At 37.2% G+C, this 20,406-nt stretch overlaps 2 protein-coding genes and 1 long non-coding RNA gene across 3 annotated transcripts in view; 2 read left to right on the top strand and 1 right to left on the bottom strand.

Annotated features, from left to right (window-relative positions):
• The first annotated feature begins 7,005 nt into the window (after positions 1 to 7,005).
• On the top strand, positions 7,006 to 15,148 carry LOC138336027 (uncharacterized). The gene is made up of 5 exons (XM_069285290.1): positions 7,006 to 7,161; positions 7,698 to 7,980; positions 10,707 to 11,176; positions 12,363 to 12,457; positions 13,042 to 15,148. The coding sequence occupies exons 2-5, from the start codon at positions 7,716 to 7,718 to the stop codon at positions 13,226 to 13,228; spliced, it is 1,017 nt and encodes a 338-aa protein (XP_069141391.1). The 5' UTR covers positions 7,006 to 7,161; positions 7,698 to 7,715; the 3' UTR covers positions 13,229 to 15,148.
• Positions 14,965 to 15,317, bottom strand: LOC138336030 (uncharacterized). Its single transcript, XR_011210379.1, has 2 exons — positions 15,185 to 15,317; positions 14,965 to 15,153 (listed from the first exon to the last, which is right to left on the bottom strand). It is a non-coding gene; the product is annotated as an uncharacterized lncRNA (long non-coding RNA).
• A 3,732-nt stretch (positions 15,318 to 19,049) lies between these two features.
• LOC138336109 (universal stress protein in QAH/OAS sulfhydrylase 3'region-like) overlaps positions 19,050 to 20,406 on the top strand; it is a 63,108-nt gene continuing 61,751 nt past the window's right edge. The window contains exon 1 of the mRNA XM_069285415.1: positions 19,050 to 19,531. Within this exon, the coding sequence (XP_069141516.1) occupies positions 19,441 to 19,531 (91 nt within the window). The 5' untranslated portion in view covers positions 19,050 to 19,440. The remainder of the gene's footprint in view (positions 19,532 to 20,406) is intronic.

The following is a 20,406-nucleotide window of genomic DNA, read 5'->3' on the forward strand; positions in this document are numbered from 1 at the left end:
TTCCCAGAGCCTATTTGACCCCTGTGACATTGAATGAAGGTTAAGGTCATTCATTTGCATAAACTTGGTAGCCCTTTATCCCAGCATGTCGCAGGCCTAATACAGTATGAGTACCCTGGGCCTCTCGGTTCTTGAGAAGAATTTATTTAAAGATTTTAGCCTATTTGACCCCTGTGAAGGTAAATGTCGTTCATTTAAACAAAGTTGGTAGCCCCTCATCCCAACATGCTGCATGCCTTATATGAGTATCCTGGGCCTTTCGGCTATTGAAAAGAAGTCGCTTAAATTAAAAGTTAACGCACGGCAAACGGCAAACGGTGAACGACGACAGACGGTGCATGATGACAATAGGATGACATAAAAAAAAAAACAAAAAAAAAAACAAAAAACAAACAAAAACACCCATTCACTAAAAATGAAATATTTCTCAGAGCAACAAAAAGGTGTCATTCTGTTAGTCCGTTTACCTTTTGACTGTTCCTACAGTGTTGCAACAAAATTAACCGGGTATAGATTTGATTGGTGAGTTTGGACCACTTTCGTTTCCCGTTGACTTTATCATTTAATAATGCCTTTAATCTATTTTATTCTGTATTTGCATATTAGAGATTTATTTGCCCTTGTGGGCATATATTGATTGTACGTCATGCCTGTGCGAGTCGAACGTGATACTTTTCGGACCGCGCGTTCCATTTACGGATCGTACCAGTTGTACTAAATAGATACGGCACCGCCAAATGGATTTTTCAATGATGGCGGCACCCATATGAAAGATACGCTTCGTATATAAAAACCAAGTATTTTTGATGTTTACAATACAATTGATATAAAAGTAATATCTAAATAGTTTCGACATACATTGAAATAAATAATTCATATAATTTTATTGAATATGAATATTCTATGCTTGTTTTTAACAAAGAAAACATTTCGATCACAAATGAAAAATCTCGAGTCCGCCATCTTGGATCCAAGTGGTACACTTCTGAAAACGAACCGTACCGTTTTGTTTGCTAGTACGGCACGTTCCATTTAAGATACAGCAGATTCGTATCGATACAACTGGTATAAATCCGCAAAAGGAACGCACGAGGAGAAGATGGCGTGAATTGCGCCCATAAAATAATGACGTCATAATGGATACCTAAACGCAAGGGAGCTAACTCTGTAATATGCAGTATGGTCATATCATTTTAATGATAATGGAGGAAAACTGGAATTTAACGCCTAAAGTCGAAGGGATGTGCATCCTCGATATATCTTTGATATTCTTCTTAGGTTATATTTATTGTTCATCTTTGAACAGTTACCCAGTTTGTGAGGAAGTTATTAAGATTTCTCTCATCCATTGTGGTAATCGGAATTTCTTACATCGGCCTTAAAGAATGCCAATTGATCAAAATTATGTCAAATCTTTGCTCCCTACATTGTAGAACATGTCTAGATTAAACAGTAAACTGCAACTGATTGTCACGTCCCTGTTAACCGTCATATTAAAGCAAATAACAAGGCTTAATTTAAAAAAAATGGTTTTAGTTCATATACATATATAGACGATGGGATCGGCTAACAGGCAGTTTGTATATCAACCCTTTCCCGGTTCTAGTAATATACCACTATTTGTACACCAATCAAACATTAAATTAATGAATATACATCCTTACAGTCTAACACACAAATCCTCACGTTCCTACAGATAATAAATACCATGATAGTTCCCTGGATTAAGCTGCCTTAACTCTTACTCAAGGCTTATTAATTAATGTCCTCTCAGGTGACGATCTGTTTCTTGCTATGTCAGTTATGATTACATAAAAGAAGTTTTCCTCAACATAAAATCATGACTATAATCTTTATTATATTTGATTTTCATCAGTCATGCGTGCACACCGTTTCTGACGATGGTTACATATACAGTACAATAGATATAAACGTTATTGTGCTAAATTGCTATATTTTTCATAAATCTTACAAATCTACTGTGCCATGCTACCAATATTATTTGTAGGTTAGTCTAAATTATTATACCTCATCCATGTATTAGTGCTTCTGATTAGTCAATATGGTATCACCTGATTAAAAACAATCGTCATGTCATCTGTTATCGCATTGATTTAAATTCCGTTATGTCACCCCCGAATCGTTATGTTGCCCTCGTTATGTCACCCTCGCGTGAGCTTCATCCGGGTAGCCTCTAGATGTAACGTACTACTGTTGATGTTTCTAGAGGTTCCGGGTAAAAGAGCTATGGCGGCTTCAGGACGAATCGTTTACTCTGGTTTACATTACATTTATACCAGATTAACACCTGATTACAGGTGAACGAGCATTAATTGAATGTTGTGTAGTATTTCTTAACCATTACTTCATCTATCACTGTTTCTTGTGTACACAAGTACATGTTCCTATGGTAACGGTATATTTTCCGTTACGTTAGGCCTAAAGCTTACAATTAACACTGTTGATTCCTGCTCGACATTTTCACCATTTTTGATAACATACACAGTGAGACTATTGAAATCTACATTATTATTACCCACCATGTCCCCTTCCTAGCCAAAGTTTGAACATATCTGAAATACATGTATGTACTCAGTACATGTGTGCGGTAATAGTATACCCTTGAAGGACCAATGACCAATATTCGTCGGGGTAATCAAATCTTCCGTATATCAATAAACCAGAAAGAAATAAAATGTACCAATGTTATCAACACAAATATATAATATTTTGTCTTACTTGTACAACAAGTTGTCTATCGATTTCTCATTTATCTATCGCAAATCTATCGCGATACGGAAGATTTCTACCTGCCGGTCGCTCGGTGATGGCCGACACAATAGTGACCTATTTTCGTCAGGGGGGCTGTTTGGCTTACTATAAAATTGACGTAATTTCAAATAAATGTTGAGCAGCGAGCGCTTGTGAGATCGTGTTTAAGCTGAAAATTTCTTTTTGTTACATCGCTTTTTAGTCTTTAAACTTCTTGGTCATGGAAAGTGGCGAACACCTCTGTTTACATAGAATAACGTTATGTTTTCAACAGTATCGCACCAAAAATTTCGGGTAAGTTGAATCGCCAAAATAATTTGTAATAACCCAAAATCTGGGCTATGAATCACATGATCAGACACACGTGACTTCCGGTACATCATGGACAGTCAAACGCTGACGGTAGGGTTTTAAAGTTTCATTTAAAACGGACTTAAGAAAATACCTTCATTTTGGGGTATAATGCTATATCGTTTTTATAAAATCACTAAGTTATAGCACACAGTCTTTTTAAGCAAGGTAAATCTTCCTTAATCAAATCTGCTTTGGTAGACGACACTCTTTATGAAATCACACGATAGTTCATGAGATATAATCAAAATTGAAAACGTGACGAAAACAGGTCCCTGACGAATTTAGGGCACTTGACCATTCCTAACGTGTTTAAGTACGAGAAAACATATACGAACTCCACTACAGTTACAACATATACTAAGTGGTTTTGATGTTTTGTAACATTTCTCACGTTATATTAATAAATAGTAGATGTGTCCTGCTTCCTAGCATTTTTTTTGTAAACGCCGATCTTAACCTGGTATGCGCAATTGAAACGGAATATTTCAATATTTTTAATAAGTCCAGTTTGGATAGAAACAGTAATATTCGTATAAAAAAACAATTGATGCCCTCGCGATGGAGCGACATGACGATTTGCCCACCCTCGAGTCGTCATGTCATCCTCGGGCTACGCCATCGGGTGACATAACAATTCTCGGGTAGTCAAATCGTCATTTTCGCTCGAACACGGGGGCATCAATTGTATATTATCTACCTTTTCGGAGCGAAGCCTAGCGGAGAGTAAATAAGCTACGACAGGTAATCCACTATGTATGGTCACGTGATCGTCGTCCAGTAATGCATTTTGGTTAGATTATGACCACATTCATTCTGACGTCATGGATACTGCCATACAGACTCACACGCCTTTTTATCTCTCACTAAAACTTTTTTTCTTTCTATATTTTAGAATGACAATCAACGCATTTAAGAAGGTTTCAAGTTACAAGATGGCACCACTATTCGTGTCTGATAATTTTGGCAAAATTGAGCCACGGAGTTACCCAGAGGAACTCTTCCGAGCAAGGAAGGATTCGAATAATGTAAATTGAACTTCCTGACCAAGATTGTTGACAAATGGGACGAGCAGATGTTAACAAATATGTCATTTTATCAGCCAAGCTGTTATCAAGAGAAAACTACAACAGACATGGACATCTCTACCAAGAACAGATATGGTTTTGATCGGAACTGCCACGAATTTTCTGGACAGATTGCGAAACCGAAATCCAGACCCCGAGAGATGCTACGGAAACTCCTCAACAAGCAGAAAAACAAAGTTCAGCCGAGGTCGGACTAAAACTTTTAATGAGAAAAGACAGTTAATGTACACATTTTACAGACGAAACTGAACATTTATTGTAAAAGATGATAAATCGTCACTTACATGTAAAAAATTACATTTAAATGTGCTAAGTATTGTTTAAAGATGCTTCACCACCGACAGAGCATTAATGGTATACATGATTTGAACAATAATTGGTGTTTAATCGTGTATATAAATGCCCAATTAAAATTCCATATAGGATATAGTACCTCAGAATTGTTTCGGGATGCAATTAATTATTTTTCGTATTTTTAACTTGAAGTACAATTAGAAGCTCAAATTTTTCAATGGTGGTAATGGTTTAATGTAAGTTACTTTTGTAAGTGAAGAAAAATACTTAATCGTCTGCTCCTGTTTTTGATTTTAAAAAAATATCACTTGTCAGCGTTGGAGCATCTTTAAAAATGATTTGCTATAAGCCTTGAGAAACTGACGTGGAATCGGATATCGATTAAATAATCATAAAACGTATTTAGATATTGGTGTTGTTTTATGTAATAGACAAAGTATTTCCGTAAATACTCGAGTTTGCAATAGAAACGTTTGCAAATCCGCGGCCACACCGGGATCGAACCCGGGACCTCAGAGCACTGCATCGGGTGTAAAACAAAATGCAAAACAAAAATAGTCCTCCCTGGAGGTATTACGGTAAAGTGTTGAACAGTTCATGGTTTCATGTCGAAAATTATTGGTAGCTAATTTAGCTCAGTTTACTAATATATCATAATATATAGCTGGTTAGCCAAATTATATATCAAAAATAAAAAAATAAAAACATTGCGAATAAAAGCAATAATTATTATTATTTCGAATAAACACAATACTTTGGAAGGAACAAGTATGTATAAAGCATTGTGTTTATTAGCAACAGTACTGCCTTCATTCGAAAAAGTATTGGTTGATTCGAAATATTTTTTTTATTTTTTTTTAACCATATCTAGTTTGGCACCAATAAATGGCTTCAATATTACGGAGTGCATTAAAAAAATAAATAAAAACACAAGAGAGAATTTACTTACAGGATCCTCCTTTTTACTTTAACGATAAAATATTCACTTTTCTTGTTCAATTAAAACCACAGGGATCTGAGCATTACTTACAGTTTTTATAACTACGGACCAACCAGAGTGCCCATAGACCATTTTAAGACGTTTTAGGGGTCAAAAAAAATCTGTAAAAATCGTCCTCTACATTGTACTCTTTACATGTATAGGACAGTGCTTAAACGTTTTAAATGGTCTATGGACACACTGGTGGGTCCATTTTGATTATTTCCAGTGTGTAGAGAATGTTGAGGTGTGACGCAGGGGAGGTAACCGCTATTGAGCAATGCTGGATTCTTTTTGTCAGATCTAGTGGAAATCCTTCCTTTAGTTAAAGCATTGAATGAGTATCGTTTTTTTATGAAAGTTACATATTGTTGTATATTGGATAGGTATCTTCAGTTGCATTAGATGTTTCTCCAACGACACACTACAAAAATAAATTAAAAAAAAAAAAAAAAAAAAAAACACTTAAGATTATTGTTTAGTCGATGCGACAAAAAATAACCCAGGAAAACAGACGAAAACCATTCCTCCATTTTGTACAATTTTTACTGTCATTTGTACCATAGTATACTATGTAAATATTCATTGATTCATGGTGATTACCTCAAATTACAATCACAAAAACACTCTATGAAACATATTGTTTAAAATAGTTCTGCTTAACGAATGAAATACAAAATGTACATTTCTTATTATTTATACTACGACATAATCTGGCCTACAATATGCATGATGAAGATAGCGTTCTGATACACGATTCCTATCAAATTATACAAAGTTAAAATGTAATTTGAATAAAAAATTACGAAAGCAACATAATATACATGTAAATTAAGTATAATCCGGCGAAAATATCTACAGTTGAGGCTATCGACACAGAAAATGGGCTAAGTAAACGCCAGATAAAATATTTAAGTAATAAATCGATTATATGAACCATCCCGGATCTCTGGCTCTCCCCTCTTCCTTACCCTGACTGAAAAACTAAATCAACCCACGTGAAGTTTACTGTACATGATCCACAGTGATGATCAATATATGAAATAAAAAAAAAAGTACATTTATACATGTACGTAGCGGAGCGTCCTGGTTCGTCATCTCGGAATTATATATAGCTAGGTAATAATAAAGATATCTGCAATTTTACAATGTACGTGAACTGTGACACGTTGCACTATCTGTACGCGAAGTTTCCTCATTGTTATCTTAATTTTACATTTACTAATCTAACTGTTTATTCTAAATATCTATTAATTCTGAGTATGCATTATTACAGACATTCACTCTATATATTCATTACACGTATGGTCTTTATTGACTTTATTCTAAAATTATTCTACATAAAAATATCTTTTATTGATTGATCTGTTGATTTTTTGTCGTATTATTCCTGTTAGTGTAAAGAGAAAGGTAGGTAAAGCATAAGACGGTGTCAATAAATTTATATTTTTCCTTGATTTTAAGTACTGTGTAATAATGTATACGTGGGTGTACACTTGTACAAGGGAGATAACTGTAATTGCCCTACATTTCCACTTCCTGGTTCAATGTTTATTAATAAGTTTGAGAATTCCCAGAAATTCTGCGTGGATACATGAGCAGATGTGACTCAAGGATAATTTTTAAATCATCAAGATTGATGAATTAAATTACATGTATCTGCTTCTTAAACATTAGGTAAGTATTCGGATATACCTACATTTACCACTGTCTACATTCGGCATTTGTATTGGTACACTATATGTATATGTGATCGACACACAGACTTACATAATGTTTAAATAAATATCTTTAATCGGGTTGTTAATATTTAAAGTTTTCCCTTTTCAAAATTGGATTCCAAATTACTTTTGTACTTATAGTCCAGTGCTTTATTCAATAATGTACATTGTTTTTCCTTAATGTACAAAGTAAATGCAAAGTGAAAGTAGTTGATTGAATTGGTTGGTATACAATATCTATCAATACATGTTACATAATTTGCCGAATTAAAAATGGTCAGCACATTCTGATATGTGTGACTGATTCCATTATATAAATACATGTATGTTACATATATATTTTTTATTTGGGCTCGCTAATTTCGATATATATATATATGTATTATTTCATATACTTATTAGGTAAATTTTGAAGTTAAGCACGAAAGAAATAAAACATTAACATGTACTTTGATAATTTTATATGTGCTAAATTGAAGATTTTTTTTGTAGGAGAACTAATCAATCACTATGGCCAAAGAAAGGATTACCAAAAACTTCAGATTCCTTGTTAAAAGTGTAGAGCCTATGCCAGTACTAGATTTTCTAATAGAAAGGGGCCTTACCGATGGGGAAAGAATAAGGAATATCATTAAAAATAAAGGGAAAGACGATGGAAATCGTGAAATAATAGACAGTTTGCCACGGATGAAGGACGGTAAAGGTTATCAGCACTTTATTGACGCTCTAAAGGAGGAAGGCATGCAGTTTGTCCTAAACAGGCTTTTTGGAACAGGTACAGTGTACGTCTATAGTTTCAGCAATCCGCTATGCACAACGTTTGAAATTGTTTTCTAGTCGAAATATCCATTATTTTGTACACTCAAAATAAAGATAAATAGGGTAAGTTTGACAAGTAGTCACTAGGACAGGTAAAGACGACAGGGGGTCACTAGGACAGGTAAAGGTGATGGGGTGGTCAATAGGACAGGTAAAGATGATGGGTGGTCACTGGGACAGGTAAAGGTATGGGTGGTCACTAGGACAGGTAAAGGTGATGGGGTGGTCACTAGGACAGGTAAAGGTGATGGGTGGTCACTGGGACAGGTAAAGGTGATGGGTGGTCACTGGGACAGGTAAAGGTGATGGGTGGTGGTCACTAGGACAGGTAAAGATGATGGGTGGTCACTAGGACAGGTAAAGGTGATGGGTGGTCACTGATGGGTGGTCACTAGGACAGGTAAGGTGATGTGGGTGGTCACTAGGACAGGTAAAGGTGATGGGTGGTCACTGGGACAGGTAAGGTGATTGGTGGTCACTGGGACAGGTAAAGGTGATGGGTGGTCACTGGGACAGGTAAAAGGTGAGAGGGGTGGTCACTGGACAGGTAGGGTCCTGGACAGGTAAAGGTGATGGGTGGTCACTGGGACAGGTAAAGGTGATGGGTGGTCACTAGGACAGGTAAAGGTAATGGGTGGTCACTAGGACAGGTAAAGGTGATGGGTGGTCACAGGTAAGGTGAGGTGGTCACTAGGACAGGTAAGGTGATGGGTGGTCACTGGGACAGGTAAAGGTGATGGGTGGTCACTAGGACAGGTAAAGGTGATGGGTGGTCACTGGACAGGTAAAGGTGATGGGTGGTCACTGGACAGGTAAATGTGATGGGTGGTCACTGGACAGGTAAAGGTGATGGTGGTCACTGGGACAGGTAAAGGTGATGGGTGGTCACTGGGACAGGTAAAGGTGATGGGTGGTCACTAGGACAGGTAAAGGGTGATGGGTGGTCACAGGACAGGTAAAGGTGAGAGGGTGGTCACTAGGACAGGGTAAAGGTGATAGGGTGGTCACTGGAACAGGTAAAGTGATGGGGTGTACTGGGACAGTAAAGGTGATGGGTGGTCACTAGGACAGGTAAAGGTGATGGGTGGTCACTAGGGACAGGTAAAGGTGATGGGTGGTCACTAGGGACAGGTAAAGGTGATTGGTGGTCATAGGACAGGTAAAGGTGATGGGTGGTCACTGGACAGGTAAAGGTGATGGGGTGGTCACTAGGACAGGTAAAGTGAAGTGGTGGTCACTAGGACAGGTAAAGGTGATGGCGTGGTCACTAGGACAGGTAAAGGTGATGGGTGGTCACTAGGACAGGTAAAGGTGATGGGTGGTCACTGGGACAGGTAAAGGTGATGGGTGGTCACTAGGACAGGTTAAAGGTGATGGGTGGTCAGACTGGACAGGTAAAGGTGATGGGTGGTCACTAGGACAGGTAAAGGTGATGGGTGGTCACCGAGGAAAGGTAAAGGTGATGTGATGGGGTGGTCACTAGGACAGGTAAAGGTGATGGGTGGTCACTAGGACAGGTAAAGGTGATGGGTGGTCACTAGGACAGGTAAAGGTGATGGGTGGTCACTAGGACAGGTAAAGGTGATGGGTGGTCACTAGGACAGGTAAAGGTGATGGGTGGTCACTAGGACAGGTAAAGGTGATGGGTGGTCACTAGGACAGGTAAAGGTGATGGGTGGTCACTGGGACAGGTAAAGGTGATGGGTGGTCACTAGGACAGGTAAAGGTGATGGGTGGTCACTGGGAAGGTGGTATAGGACAGTAAAATGATGGGTGGTCACAGGACAGGTAAAGGTGATGGGTGGTCACTAGGACAGGTAAGGTGATGGGTGTCATGTAAGGGTGGTCACTGGGACAGGTAAGGTGAATGGGTGGTCACTGGGACAGGTAAAGGTATGGTGGGTGGTCACTAGGACAGGTAAAAGTGTTGGTTCACTGGGACAGGTAAAAGTGATTGGTGGTCACATGGACAGGTTAAAGGTGATGGGTGGTCACTAGGACAGGTTAAAGGTGATGGGTGGTCACTGGGACAGGTAAAGGTGATGGGTGGTCACTAGGACAGGTAAAGGTTGGTGGTCACTAGGACAGGTAAAAGGTGATTGGTGGTCAACTGACAGGTAAAGGTGAAGGGTGGTCACTAGGACAGGTAAAGGTGATGGGTGGTCACTGGGACAGGTAAAGGTGATTAGTGGTCACTGGGACAGGTAAAGGTGATTGGTGGTCACTTGGACAGGTAAAGGTGATGGGGTGGTCACTGGGACAGGTAAAGAAGATAGGTGGTCACTACTAGGACAAGTATAGGTGAAGGGTGGTCACTAGGACAGGTAAAGGTGATGGGTGGTCACTGGGACAGGTAAAGGTGATGGGTCACTAGGACAGGTAAAGGTGATGGGTGGCCACTAGGACAGGTAAAGGTGATGGGTGGTCACTAGGACAGTTAACGGTGAAGGGTTGTCATTAGGGCAGGTAAAGGTGATGGGTTGTCAATAGGGCAGGTAAAATGTAATTTACAATCTACAAAGTAATTTACAGTAATAACCTGTGTTAGCATCAAGGCATACACACTTTTGTATCAACTTAGTACCTATACAATTATGTATAGGCATACAAAATATCTCTTGTTTAAATTGGGGCTAATAACTTCAACATTCTTTAGATAAATATTAAAATATCTGTTTTTAGACGCAGTGACGTCACAAACGTCTCACAGAGATAACAATCAGGGGGAAATTACAATACCGAAAACTGTGGCGGCGATTCCCGTGGAAAACTCCGAAAGACCAGAGTCTTCATCTAATAGTGCATCCTTAGATAAAGTTACATTAGATATCGAAGGTTGTACTTTAGACACTATAGACGGAGTCGGTCATTCTCGGGCACAAGGTCACGAAGACACGGTCACCGATTCAAGTGTCGGAGCTTCAAGTGTCGGGGCAAGAGTTCCAGAAGAGCACAGCTACGAACATTACCGAGAGGTGCCGACAGAGCCCGAACATGAATATGATGATATTGGGAACCCAGGTGAAGTTCCTTTGTCAAGCCCGACAACTCTTACTTGTCCAGAAAATTACCAGATACAATCATCATGCCCAGACGAGTTATCGGCCCTGAAAGAGGATCCTGCCTGGCACGCCCACATCAACGACAGAACGGTAAATTTTGAAAAGTACTGTCACGTGACAGAGTTATTATTTTTGTAAGATGTACACATGAGAATGGAATCATCTAATGAGGTGGTCATAAGTTTTGACTATCTATAAATGACAAAGAAACATTGGTATGTACGTGATCAAAGCTACCTGATCACCATGATCGACCCGGTCCAATCCTGATATATTCCTTCCTCATCCATCTTCGAATACATACGAGACCTTTATATCAGGCCAAAAAATGTCTGTTTAGGGTTACCCGACCGACCATAATTTTTTACCTCCGACCCTAATTTTTTTCCACTTTTCTACGAAAAAAAAATTAATTAAAAAGTCGGTATTTCGATCTCAGACTCCGGTTCCGGCCATCATTTTAGAGTGAAAGACACTTAAAAAAAAAAAAAAAAAGAAAAATCCTCCCTACCGACCGACCCTAATTTTTTTTGCCAATGTAACCCTAAACACATATTTTTTGGCCTCACCACCGTGTGTATTCACAGGAATTTGAGAATTAGTTACAGATTATATAATCGTGGACCCACCAGAGTGACCAAAGACCATTTTTAGACGTTTAAGAGCTCTAGATAAAAAAGCGATAAAATCATACGCTACATGGTACTATATACGAGAAGGTGTTTCGTCATAATGAGGCTTATATCGTCTTAATGACGGCACTTTGTATAAATGTGTAGGATGATTTCGAAAGGAAAATTATCGCTCTTTCCAACGGTAGTAACCGTTTTTACGACGATGTACTAGAAATGTGTTTTTATAGCCGCTAAAGGTAGGCGGGTTAGAGTCAAAAAGCTTGCCACCCTTTTCGTATATAGTACCATGTAGCGTATGATTTTTATCGTTTTTTATCTAAGAGCTCTTAAACGTCTAAAAATGGTCTTAGGGCACTCTGGTGGGTCCATGATTATATAATCTGTAACTAATTCTCAGATCCCTGTGTGTGTATTTACGTTGGTCGACAACTTTGTAACAGGAGAGAGAAAGAGAGAGAGAGAGTTTAAAAGTGTCGTACCTCTAACATTGTCGGAGTACAGTCCAATCCTGCCACAATTGTGTATTGGAGAGGTTATCTACTCTTGCTTCACAATCGACACCTACCGACAAAGGGATATAGCTCTGTAATATGTTCTGTTAATGCTAATGTTAGTATAATCAACATCTTTTACTTTCACAGATCCACAAAGTTGTTGACGGCCTGTGCGCATGTCCAGCGGGAACGTATATTATGTGGTACAGTGTTACCAAGGGCGCCATGTTGGTTTCTGTGTCGTAAGTTTTGTATACAACATTTTTTGTCTTATACATATACAGATGTATACACTACATTACGGTGTCCACAATATCAGAGCGGTTTCATGTACTCTGTATATGTAGGTAGGCTTTGTTAATGTAATTTACTTCTCAATGAGGGTGAGGAATTGAATTTATAAACAATTTTAGAACATCTAACTTATGTTGTACACTTGTAACGAAATTATAAAAACTTGCACAACAAGTGATTGATTGATTATATTACGATTAATCAACAAAGCATTTTTAGGGTAAGATGAAGTAAATATCTTAGTAAAAATAAAGGTAAATAACAACCCATATAAAGCCTCTTCCAAGTGAAATTAAAACCAGAATAGCAATTTTTAAATGATGTTCAGAATTTAACTACCATATCTATTTTTCTTCGACCACGGTACGGGTGCAATCTTTGGTTGAAAATTGTCGATCACAACATCAAATACTATTGAATCTGTTTCTTTCGAATAATACCAACTGTTTAAGTAAACAATCCTAACAGTAGATTTATCAAAGTCCGTGGTAATACAGCATGATATAATAGTTTACATGTGTTGTTTTCCCAGAGTTCCATCGATCAGCAAGGGGCACGTTCACTTCAAGATGATACGAACAACGGGAAAAGATGGCGTGCCAACCTATCACTTCGATCAACGCTTTAAAAGCAAAGATCCTGTAGCAGTGTTAAAATATGCAAAAGACAAAGGCCTCATAATCAAGAAAGCTAAACTAGAACGATACTTAGCAAAGTAATGGTCACCATTAACAAGCATTATTCACGATTACTCTCCCTTGTCGTGTATGATACTCAAATCTAGGACAAACTAGTTATGGTACAGTGACCCGGGAACCACGTCACGACCTGGTACATTGAACCAGGTTTTGGTTGATTAGCCTTGTCATGTTAACCTGCTGGTCACCATGTGATAACCTGGGAACTTTATTAACCTGGTCACCGTATGATAACTGTTAACCTGGCCACAGTCTGAGCCTTGTCACGGACTGGTAAGGTCTGATAACCTGGCCACGGTCTGATCACCTGGCCACGGTGTCTTATAACCTGATCACGGCATGATTACCTGGTCACGGCATGATTACCTGGTCACGGTGCCTGATAATCACGACCTGATTACCTGGTCAATGTTTGGTTACCAGGCCACGGTGTCTGATAACCTGATCACGGCATGATTACTTGGTCACGGCATGATTACCTGGTCACGGCATGATTACCTGGTCACGGTGCCTGATAATCACGACCTGATTACCTGGTCAATGTTTGGTTACCAGGCCACGGTGTCTGATAACCTGATCACGGCATGATTACCTGGTCACGGCATGATTACCTGGTCACGACCTGATAACCTGGTCACGGTGCCTGATAATCACGACCTGATTACCTGGTCAATGTCTGGTTACCTGGCCATGGTGTCTGATAACTTGATCACAGTGTTATGAACTGGCCAAACTATGTCCTAGTAAATAAAAGATGATAACCTACTTTGTAAAGTATCAACGCCATAGGACATGTAACCACTACTGAACTTTATCAAGGTTGAAATATTGTTTGTAATTCTACAGGATTAGTGTGCCATACCTATGATAGACAAACTTTTGATTCTACAGAATTATTGTACCACACTTTGTCAGACTAAATTTTAATTCTACAGGATTATTGTACCAAACTGTCAGACTAAATTTTAATTCTACAGAATTATTGTACCACACGATGTCAGACTAAATTTTAATTCTACAGGATTATTGTACCACACTGTCAGACTAAATTTTAATTCTACAGAATTAGTGTACCACCCGATGTCGGACTAAATTTTAATTCTACAGAATTATTGTACCACACTGTCAGACTAAATTTTAATTCTACAGAATTATTGTACCACACTGTCAGACTAAATTTTGATTCTACCGGATTAACACTATATATGTTAGACTAAATTTTGATTCTACAGAATTATTGTACCACACTTTGTCAGACTAAATTTTAATTCTACAGAATTATTGTACCACACTTTGTCAGACTAAATTTTAATTCTACAGAATTATTGTATCATACTTGTTAGACTAAATTTTGATTCTACAGAATTATTGTACCACACTTTGTCAGACTTAATTTTAATTCTACAGAATTATTGTACCACACTTTGTCAGACTAAATTTTAATTCTACAGAATTATTGTACCACACTTTGTCAGACTAAATTTTAATTCTACAGAATTATTGTACCACACTTTGTCAGACTAAATTTTAATTCTACAGAATTATTGTACCACACTTTGTCAGACTAAATTTTAATTCTACAGAATCATTGTACCACACGATGTCAGACTAAATTTTAATTTTACAGAATTATTGTACCACACGATGTCAGACTAAATTTTAATTCTATAGAATTATTGTACCTCACGATGTCAGACTAAATTTTAATTCTACAGAATCATTGTACCACACTTTGTCAGACTAAATTTTAATTCTACAGGATTATTGTACCACACGATGTCAGACTAAATTTTAATTCTACAGAATCATTGTACCACACTTTGTCAGACTAAATTTTAATTTTACAGAATTATTGTACCACACGATGTCAGACTAAATTTTAATTCTATAGAATTATTGTACCTCACGATGTCAGACTAAATTTTAATTCTACAGAATCATTGTACCTATGTCAGACTAAATTTTAATTCATTGTACCACACTTTGTCAGACTAAATTTTAATTCTACAGAATTATTATACCACACGATGTCAGACTAAATTTTAATTCTACATGATTATTGTACCACACTGTGTCAGACAAAATTTTAATTCTACATGATTATTGTACCACACGATGTAAGACTAAATTTTGATTTTACAGAACTATTTTACAACACCATGTTAGACTAACTTTTAATTCTACCAAATTAACACTATATATGTCAGACTAAATTTTAATTCTACAGGATCAGTGTACCATACTTATGTTAGACTAAATTTTTATTCTACAGAATTGTTGTACAACACTACATATGTTAGACTATTTTTTTTCTTCTACAGGATTATTGTACCACACTATATATGTTAGACTAAATTTTAATTCTACAGAATTAGTGTGCTATACCTATGTTAGACTGACTTTTATTAAAGTTACTGTAGTTGAACTAGATATTATCTTCTTCTATCACATATGTATTAAATTGATCTCCTAAGAATAAACTCGAAACGATTAATTGCCTAGATGTTGATGTTTTATGTAATTTGGACAATAATTTAAAAGACTGTTTTATATTTTTTGCATTCTTTTTATATCAAAATGAATTATCTGCTCAACATTTTTTCTAAAAAAATGTACATTTGTTGTATATATGTATTTTTTTTATAAACATGATTTACGTGTTTCATATTAATTCACTAACATCATATCACAGTGACAAGAGTTACATTTTCATCATGAATGCATATCGAATGACAAGTAATTAAGACGGTATCATTGTATGATTCTTATCGTTGTTATATATCAAATTGTCTTTTTATAGGTAATATATGAGGTTATAAAAAGGCTATGTGTGAGGGTGAGTGAGGGTGTGTGAAGATGTATGCGTATGTGTGAACGACATCTGTAAGAGCGAAACTTCGGCTGAGTATATGCAGTAGTTACTTTGAACACAGGGACAACGAAAGTTAGTTACACCTTGTATGCATTTTTATGAAAAAAAGTATAAATGGCATTGTGCACGGGGACCTTAAAGTTACTACTCTGTGTTTTAGAACTAGAATGTGTTCTAGTCTGTATACGGTATTTTCACTCTGTTTTGGGTGACGTCAAGAATGAACGATGAAAAGATCGGAAGTTTGTGGGAGATAAAGGCGGAGAGCTCGGCGCGACGGAAAAAAATGTTGTTGTTTCTGAGTAAAACGGTATGTTTCAAACTTTCTGGCTTACAATAGTTTAAATATGCCCTCTTTTAGTTCTACACATCATACATATTAAACAATTATCCCCCTCCCCCCCTCCTACTCCCCCACGATCCCTGAGGTTTCGACTCTGGAAAAATATGGTGACATTTTTTACATTTCATTTTACCATTAAATATCTGTTAAAGTTATATGTGCCATATATTTTTCATACTCACGAATCAAGATGAGCTTCTAATATGTTATTCATTACCAAAATTTACCAACTTTTTGAAAATTACAGTGCTTTCAATGCATTTGTTTTAATTTTACATGTACAAATAAGAGCTGAAAATGATTTTTGGCAGTACTGCCAAAAATCATTTATTTACATCAATAGTGAAGAGAAATGAGTACATACGGCGAGACCATGAAGCCAAATTGAGGTCTACAACTTCATTACACATTTTAAAAATGTTTTTAGTAAATTAAAAAGTGACTTCTGCAGGTATGTTTTCATTTAAACATATTTAAGGCATAAAAACAACAAAATTTTCAGTAGAAAATTTCTGTGTTATAACTAACGTTTATTAGTCATCTGCAGCCATTTGAATGGTTTTTACAGCTTTATTCATCAAACCTTATGTTTTTTTAATAAATTCATGATGAAAAAATAGCATGTCAAAATTATCTGCCAGTTACGGGCACATATAACTTTAAATATCAAAGAAACACAATTTAACAAAGCATGACAATTTATTGACTCGTGCCCTATCCGGGCCTCGAACTCACGATCTACGGCACCTAATCGCCTAGCCAAACATACCTGCGCCAACACTGCGCCACATCCACTATTATCTGTTAAGTATATTGTTTTCTGTCCAATATATTCACATATTCCACAATACAGACTACCTTGCGATCTTATTATTTACATCATCGATGCTCCAGGGGTTACTATCACTGACGTTATATCCACTGCCGGGGCATCGAGGATGTGCTAAGATGGGCCTAAATATACATATTACATAGTCCGTAACGAATTCACAGGTCTCTGTGATTTGCTGATTGGTGCACAAGCACTCGTCTTGGGTAAATTTCATTTACATTGCCCATTAATAATCGTTAAATGTGTGTATATTTAATGTTTGAAGTGTTTGGAAAATAAAAATACTGAATAAATTGAATTTGTTATCTGTATTTCATTCCTTAATATTTCTCATGAATTCGGAGAAAAGTAAAACTGTCCCGAACGTTTGATAGACTTATCAAATGTCAAGTGATATACACAGATACACGGAAGAAATCGAGGGATAATTTTCCTCGACAACAATGTGTTTCTGCAATTAACACTGAATTAAATTTCAATAAATGAGTATTGATACCGCTTCACTTTATTAGTTAATCCGCTCACCCCCTCTATAACCCTCAATTACCTTTCTCCCTGGTGCCTTCTTATCCTCACCCTCTTTCTTTTCTTCGTTCTCATGGTTTTTGTATTGTTTGAATATTTTAATTAACGCCTTATTCCGTCTTTGCATATTACAGAGTTAGCTCCCTTGCGGGTAGATATCGCTTGTTACGTCATTATTTTGTGAGCGCAATTCACGTCATTTTCTCCGAAAAGTTAGTCTCGCATACCCCAGACTCTCGTCTCTCTCGTTCGGTTGGTCTCGTTCAGCGGCGAAACTCAGGGGTAAGCGAGACTACCAAAAGGTATGACGTTACGCTCCCAAACACATGTCACAATCAATACCCACACGCAAGGGCAGATAACTCTGTAAACACAAAATTACATGTTACCTGTACATAAGATGACTACGTACCAGTTTTAGGTGATTGAGGAAAGCCTGGGTATCCCACTGACCAGAGGTCAGTACCTGAAAATTGCATAACCACACAGAATTCGAACTAGAAACGATCCATCGCTTGTGCACAGGGGTGTGACAATTATATGTTGTTACAGATTATATCAATATGGGCCCACAAAAGTGCCCAAAAGTCCATTTTAGACGTTTTAGGGGTCTAAATAAAAAAATCGATAAAAATCATATTCTACATGTACTACATACGTAGTTCATGTATTACTAGCGTTTTTGAAACAGGAGCAGACAAATTAGTATTTTTCTTTAGTAACAAAAGTTGTTTATTTTACACTATGAGCATCATTGATGATTTCAAGTTTCTTATCTTATTTCAGAAGAAACGTATTGAAATTGATCAATTATACATTCTGAAAAAAATCCATATGGTTCTATGCCCTATTGGAAATGCGAGGCACTGATTGCGCAGACCACAAAAGCAAAATAAATAATTTTATACATGTATGTATACTTTTTGTGTTATTTATACAGACACATGTATATATAAGAGTAAGCATCAAAGTTATTGTTCATATAAAAACTATTGTCAATGCCCTGTCGGCTATGGAGCATTTTATAAAATGTTAATCCAAAAGAATCAATAAAGCACATTGAATTCAAAATAGCATTTAATTCGACAGATCATACAAGAAACGTTTCGACTTTTATATAAAGCTAAGTGCTCAGATACCTGCATCGTTCTTAAGCTGTTAATTAGAAATAATCTTTCTCCATCGTTATTCCCTTATATATTGCTGTGTAAGTGTACTTAATAAGCTTAAGTTGGCTTTCACCGAATGGTCGATCACCAATACAGTTGACAACGATACATATAGCGGCAGGTTACTCGTGAGCTGCACGCGCTTGGGATGAGGAAGAGCGCCTGATACAGGGACTAGCAGTGAGAGCCATATTGACATTGGTCTAGTGAGGTGTTTGTATACATATTAGTTGTGTTATGTTCCGAGCTGGATTATAGCCCTATAACTCGACTATCCGACCTGTATCCCCGACGGACTTTCCTAGGTCCTGATTATTTGCCGGACTCCCGTGGTGTGAGGCTGTCCGTCGTTACTCCGGTGAAGCCTGACCATCGGAAGTGCTACTGACGTTAGTTATTACAGTTAGAGAACTAACCGATCTGTAACTATTCTCTGTTACTTATAACATTTATAGGAACTAGTCTGATTGTACGGGACGGAACTCCAAAGAAATGGCGGATTCGGCGAGGGATGATTGTGACAGGAAAAACATAGTGGTCCTGGCAGTAGACACTAGCGAACATTCGGAATGGGCATTCGACTGTAAGTCAACAGTTTATTTATATCTATAAATATCTCAGTCGAGATTATATGTGTATAGTAGTATCCATTTTATGACTATACAACTACAATTTGTACCACGTGGTGAACTATTCCAACAGTGGTTAATATCACCCTTATTATTACCAGTTGTTGTTGGTCTATATATAATGACCACGTGGTTATGTTTATAAATACTGTATATACCCTAGGTTTTTAGGATATCTACATATGATTGTTATGATATTGCATCGCTGACCTTGGTCTACATTCCCTTACTTTGTCAAAGTAACTTTAAATGAAAGGTCAAGTATATTCATTTGAACAATGTTGGTAGCTTTTCATCTCAGAACATGGATGTCACATGCTTAATATTTGGTCACTGGGCATATATCACGTGGTTATGTATATCTGCCTTGGTCCGTACATATCACTGTGGTTATGTATATCTACCTTGGTCATATCACGTGGTTATGTATATCTACCTTGGTCTATATCACGTGGTTATGTATATCTACCTTGGTCCATATCACATGGTTATGTATATCTACCTTGGTATCACTGGTTATGTAATTACCTTGGTCCATACGTTTATGTATATCTACCTTGGTCCATATCACGTGGTTATGTATATTACCTTTATCTACCTGGTGGTCTATATCACGTGGTTAGGTATATCTACCTTGGTCCATATCACGTGGTTATGTATATCTGCCTTGGTCCGTATCACGTGGTTATGTATATCTACCTTGGTCCATATCACGTGGTTATGTATATCTACCTTGGTCTACATATCACATGGTTATGTATATCTACCTTGTTCCATATCACGTGGTTATGTATATCTACCTTGGTCTATATCACGTGGTTATGTATAT

This window comes from Argopecten irradians, chromosome 12 (assembly GCF_041381155.1).
Source record: "Argopecten irradians isolate NY chromosome 12, Ai_NY, whole genome shotgun sequence".
In the NCBI taxonomy this organism is placed as follows: domain Eukaryota; kingdom Metazoa; phylum Mollusca; class Bivalvia; order Pectinida; family Pectinidae; genus Argopecten; species Argopecten irradians.

What these genes read in the sequence shown, in the direction of transcription:
- LOC138336027 (XM_069285290.1), top strand. Translation starts at nt 7,716, where the DNA reads ATGGCCAAAGAAAGGATTACCAAAAACTTCAGATTCCTTGTTAAAAGT. An exon ending in AAACAGGCTTTTTGGAACAG is followed by an intron (nt 7,981 to 10,706) that starts GTACAGTGTACG and finishes ATCTGTTTTTAG; the next exon opens with ACGCAGTGACGTCACAAACG. An exon ending in GCCATGTTGGTTTCTGTGTC is followed by an intron (nt 12,458 to 13,041) that starts GTAAGTTTTGTA and finishes TTGTTTTCCCAG; the next exon opens with AGTTCCATCGATCAGCAAGG.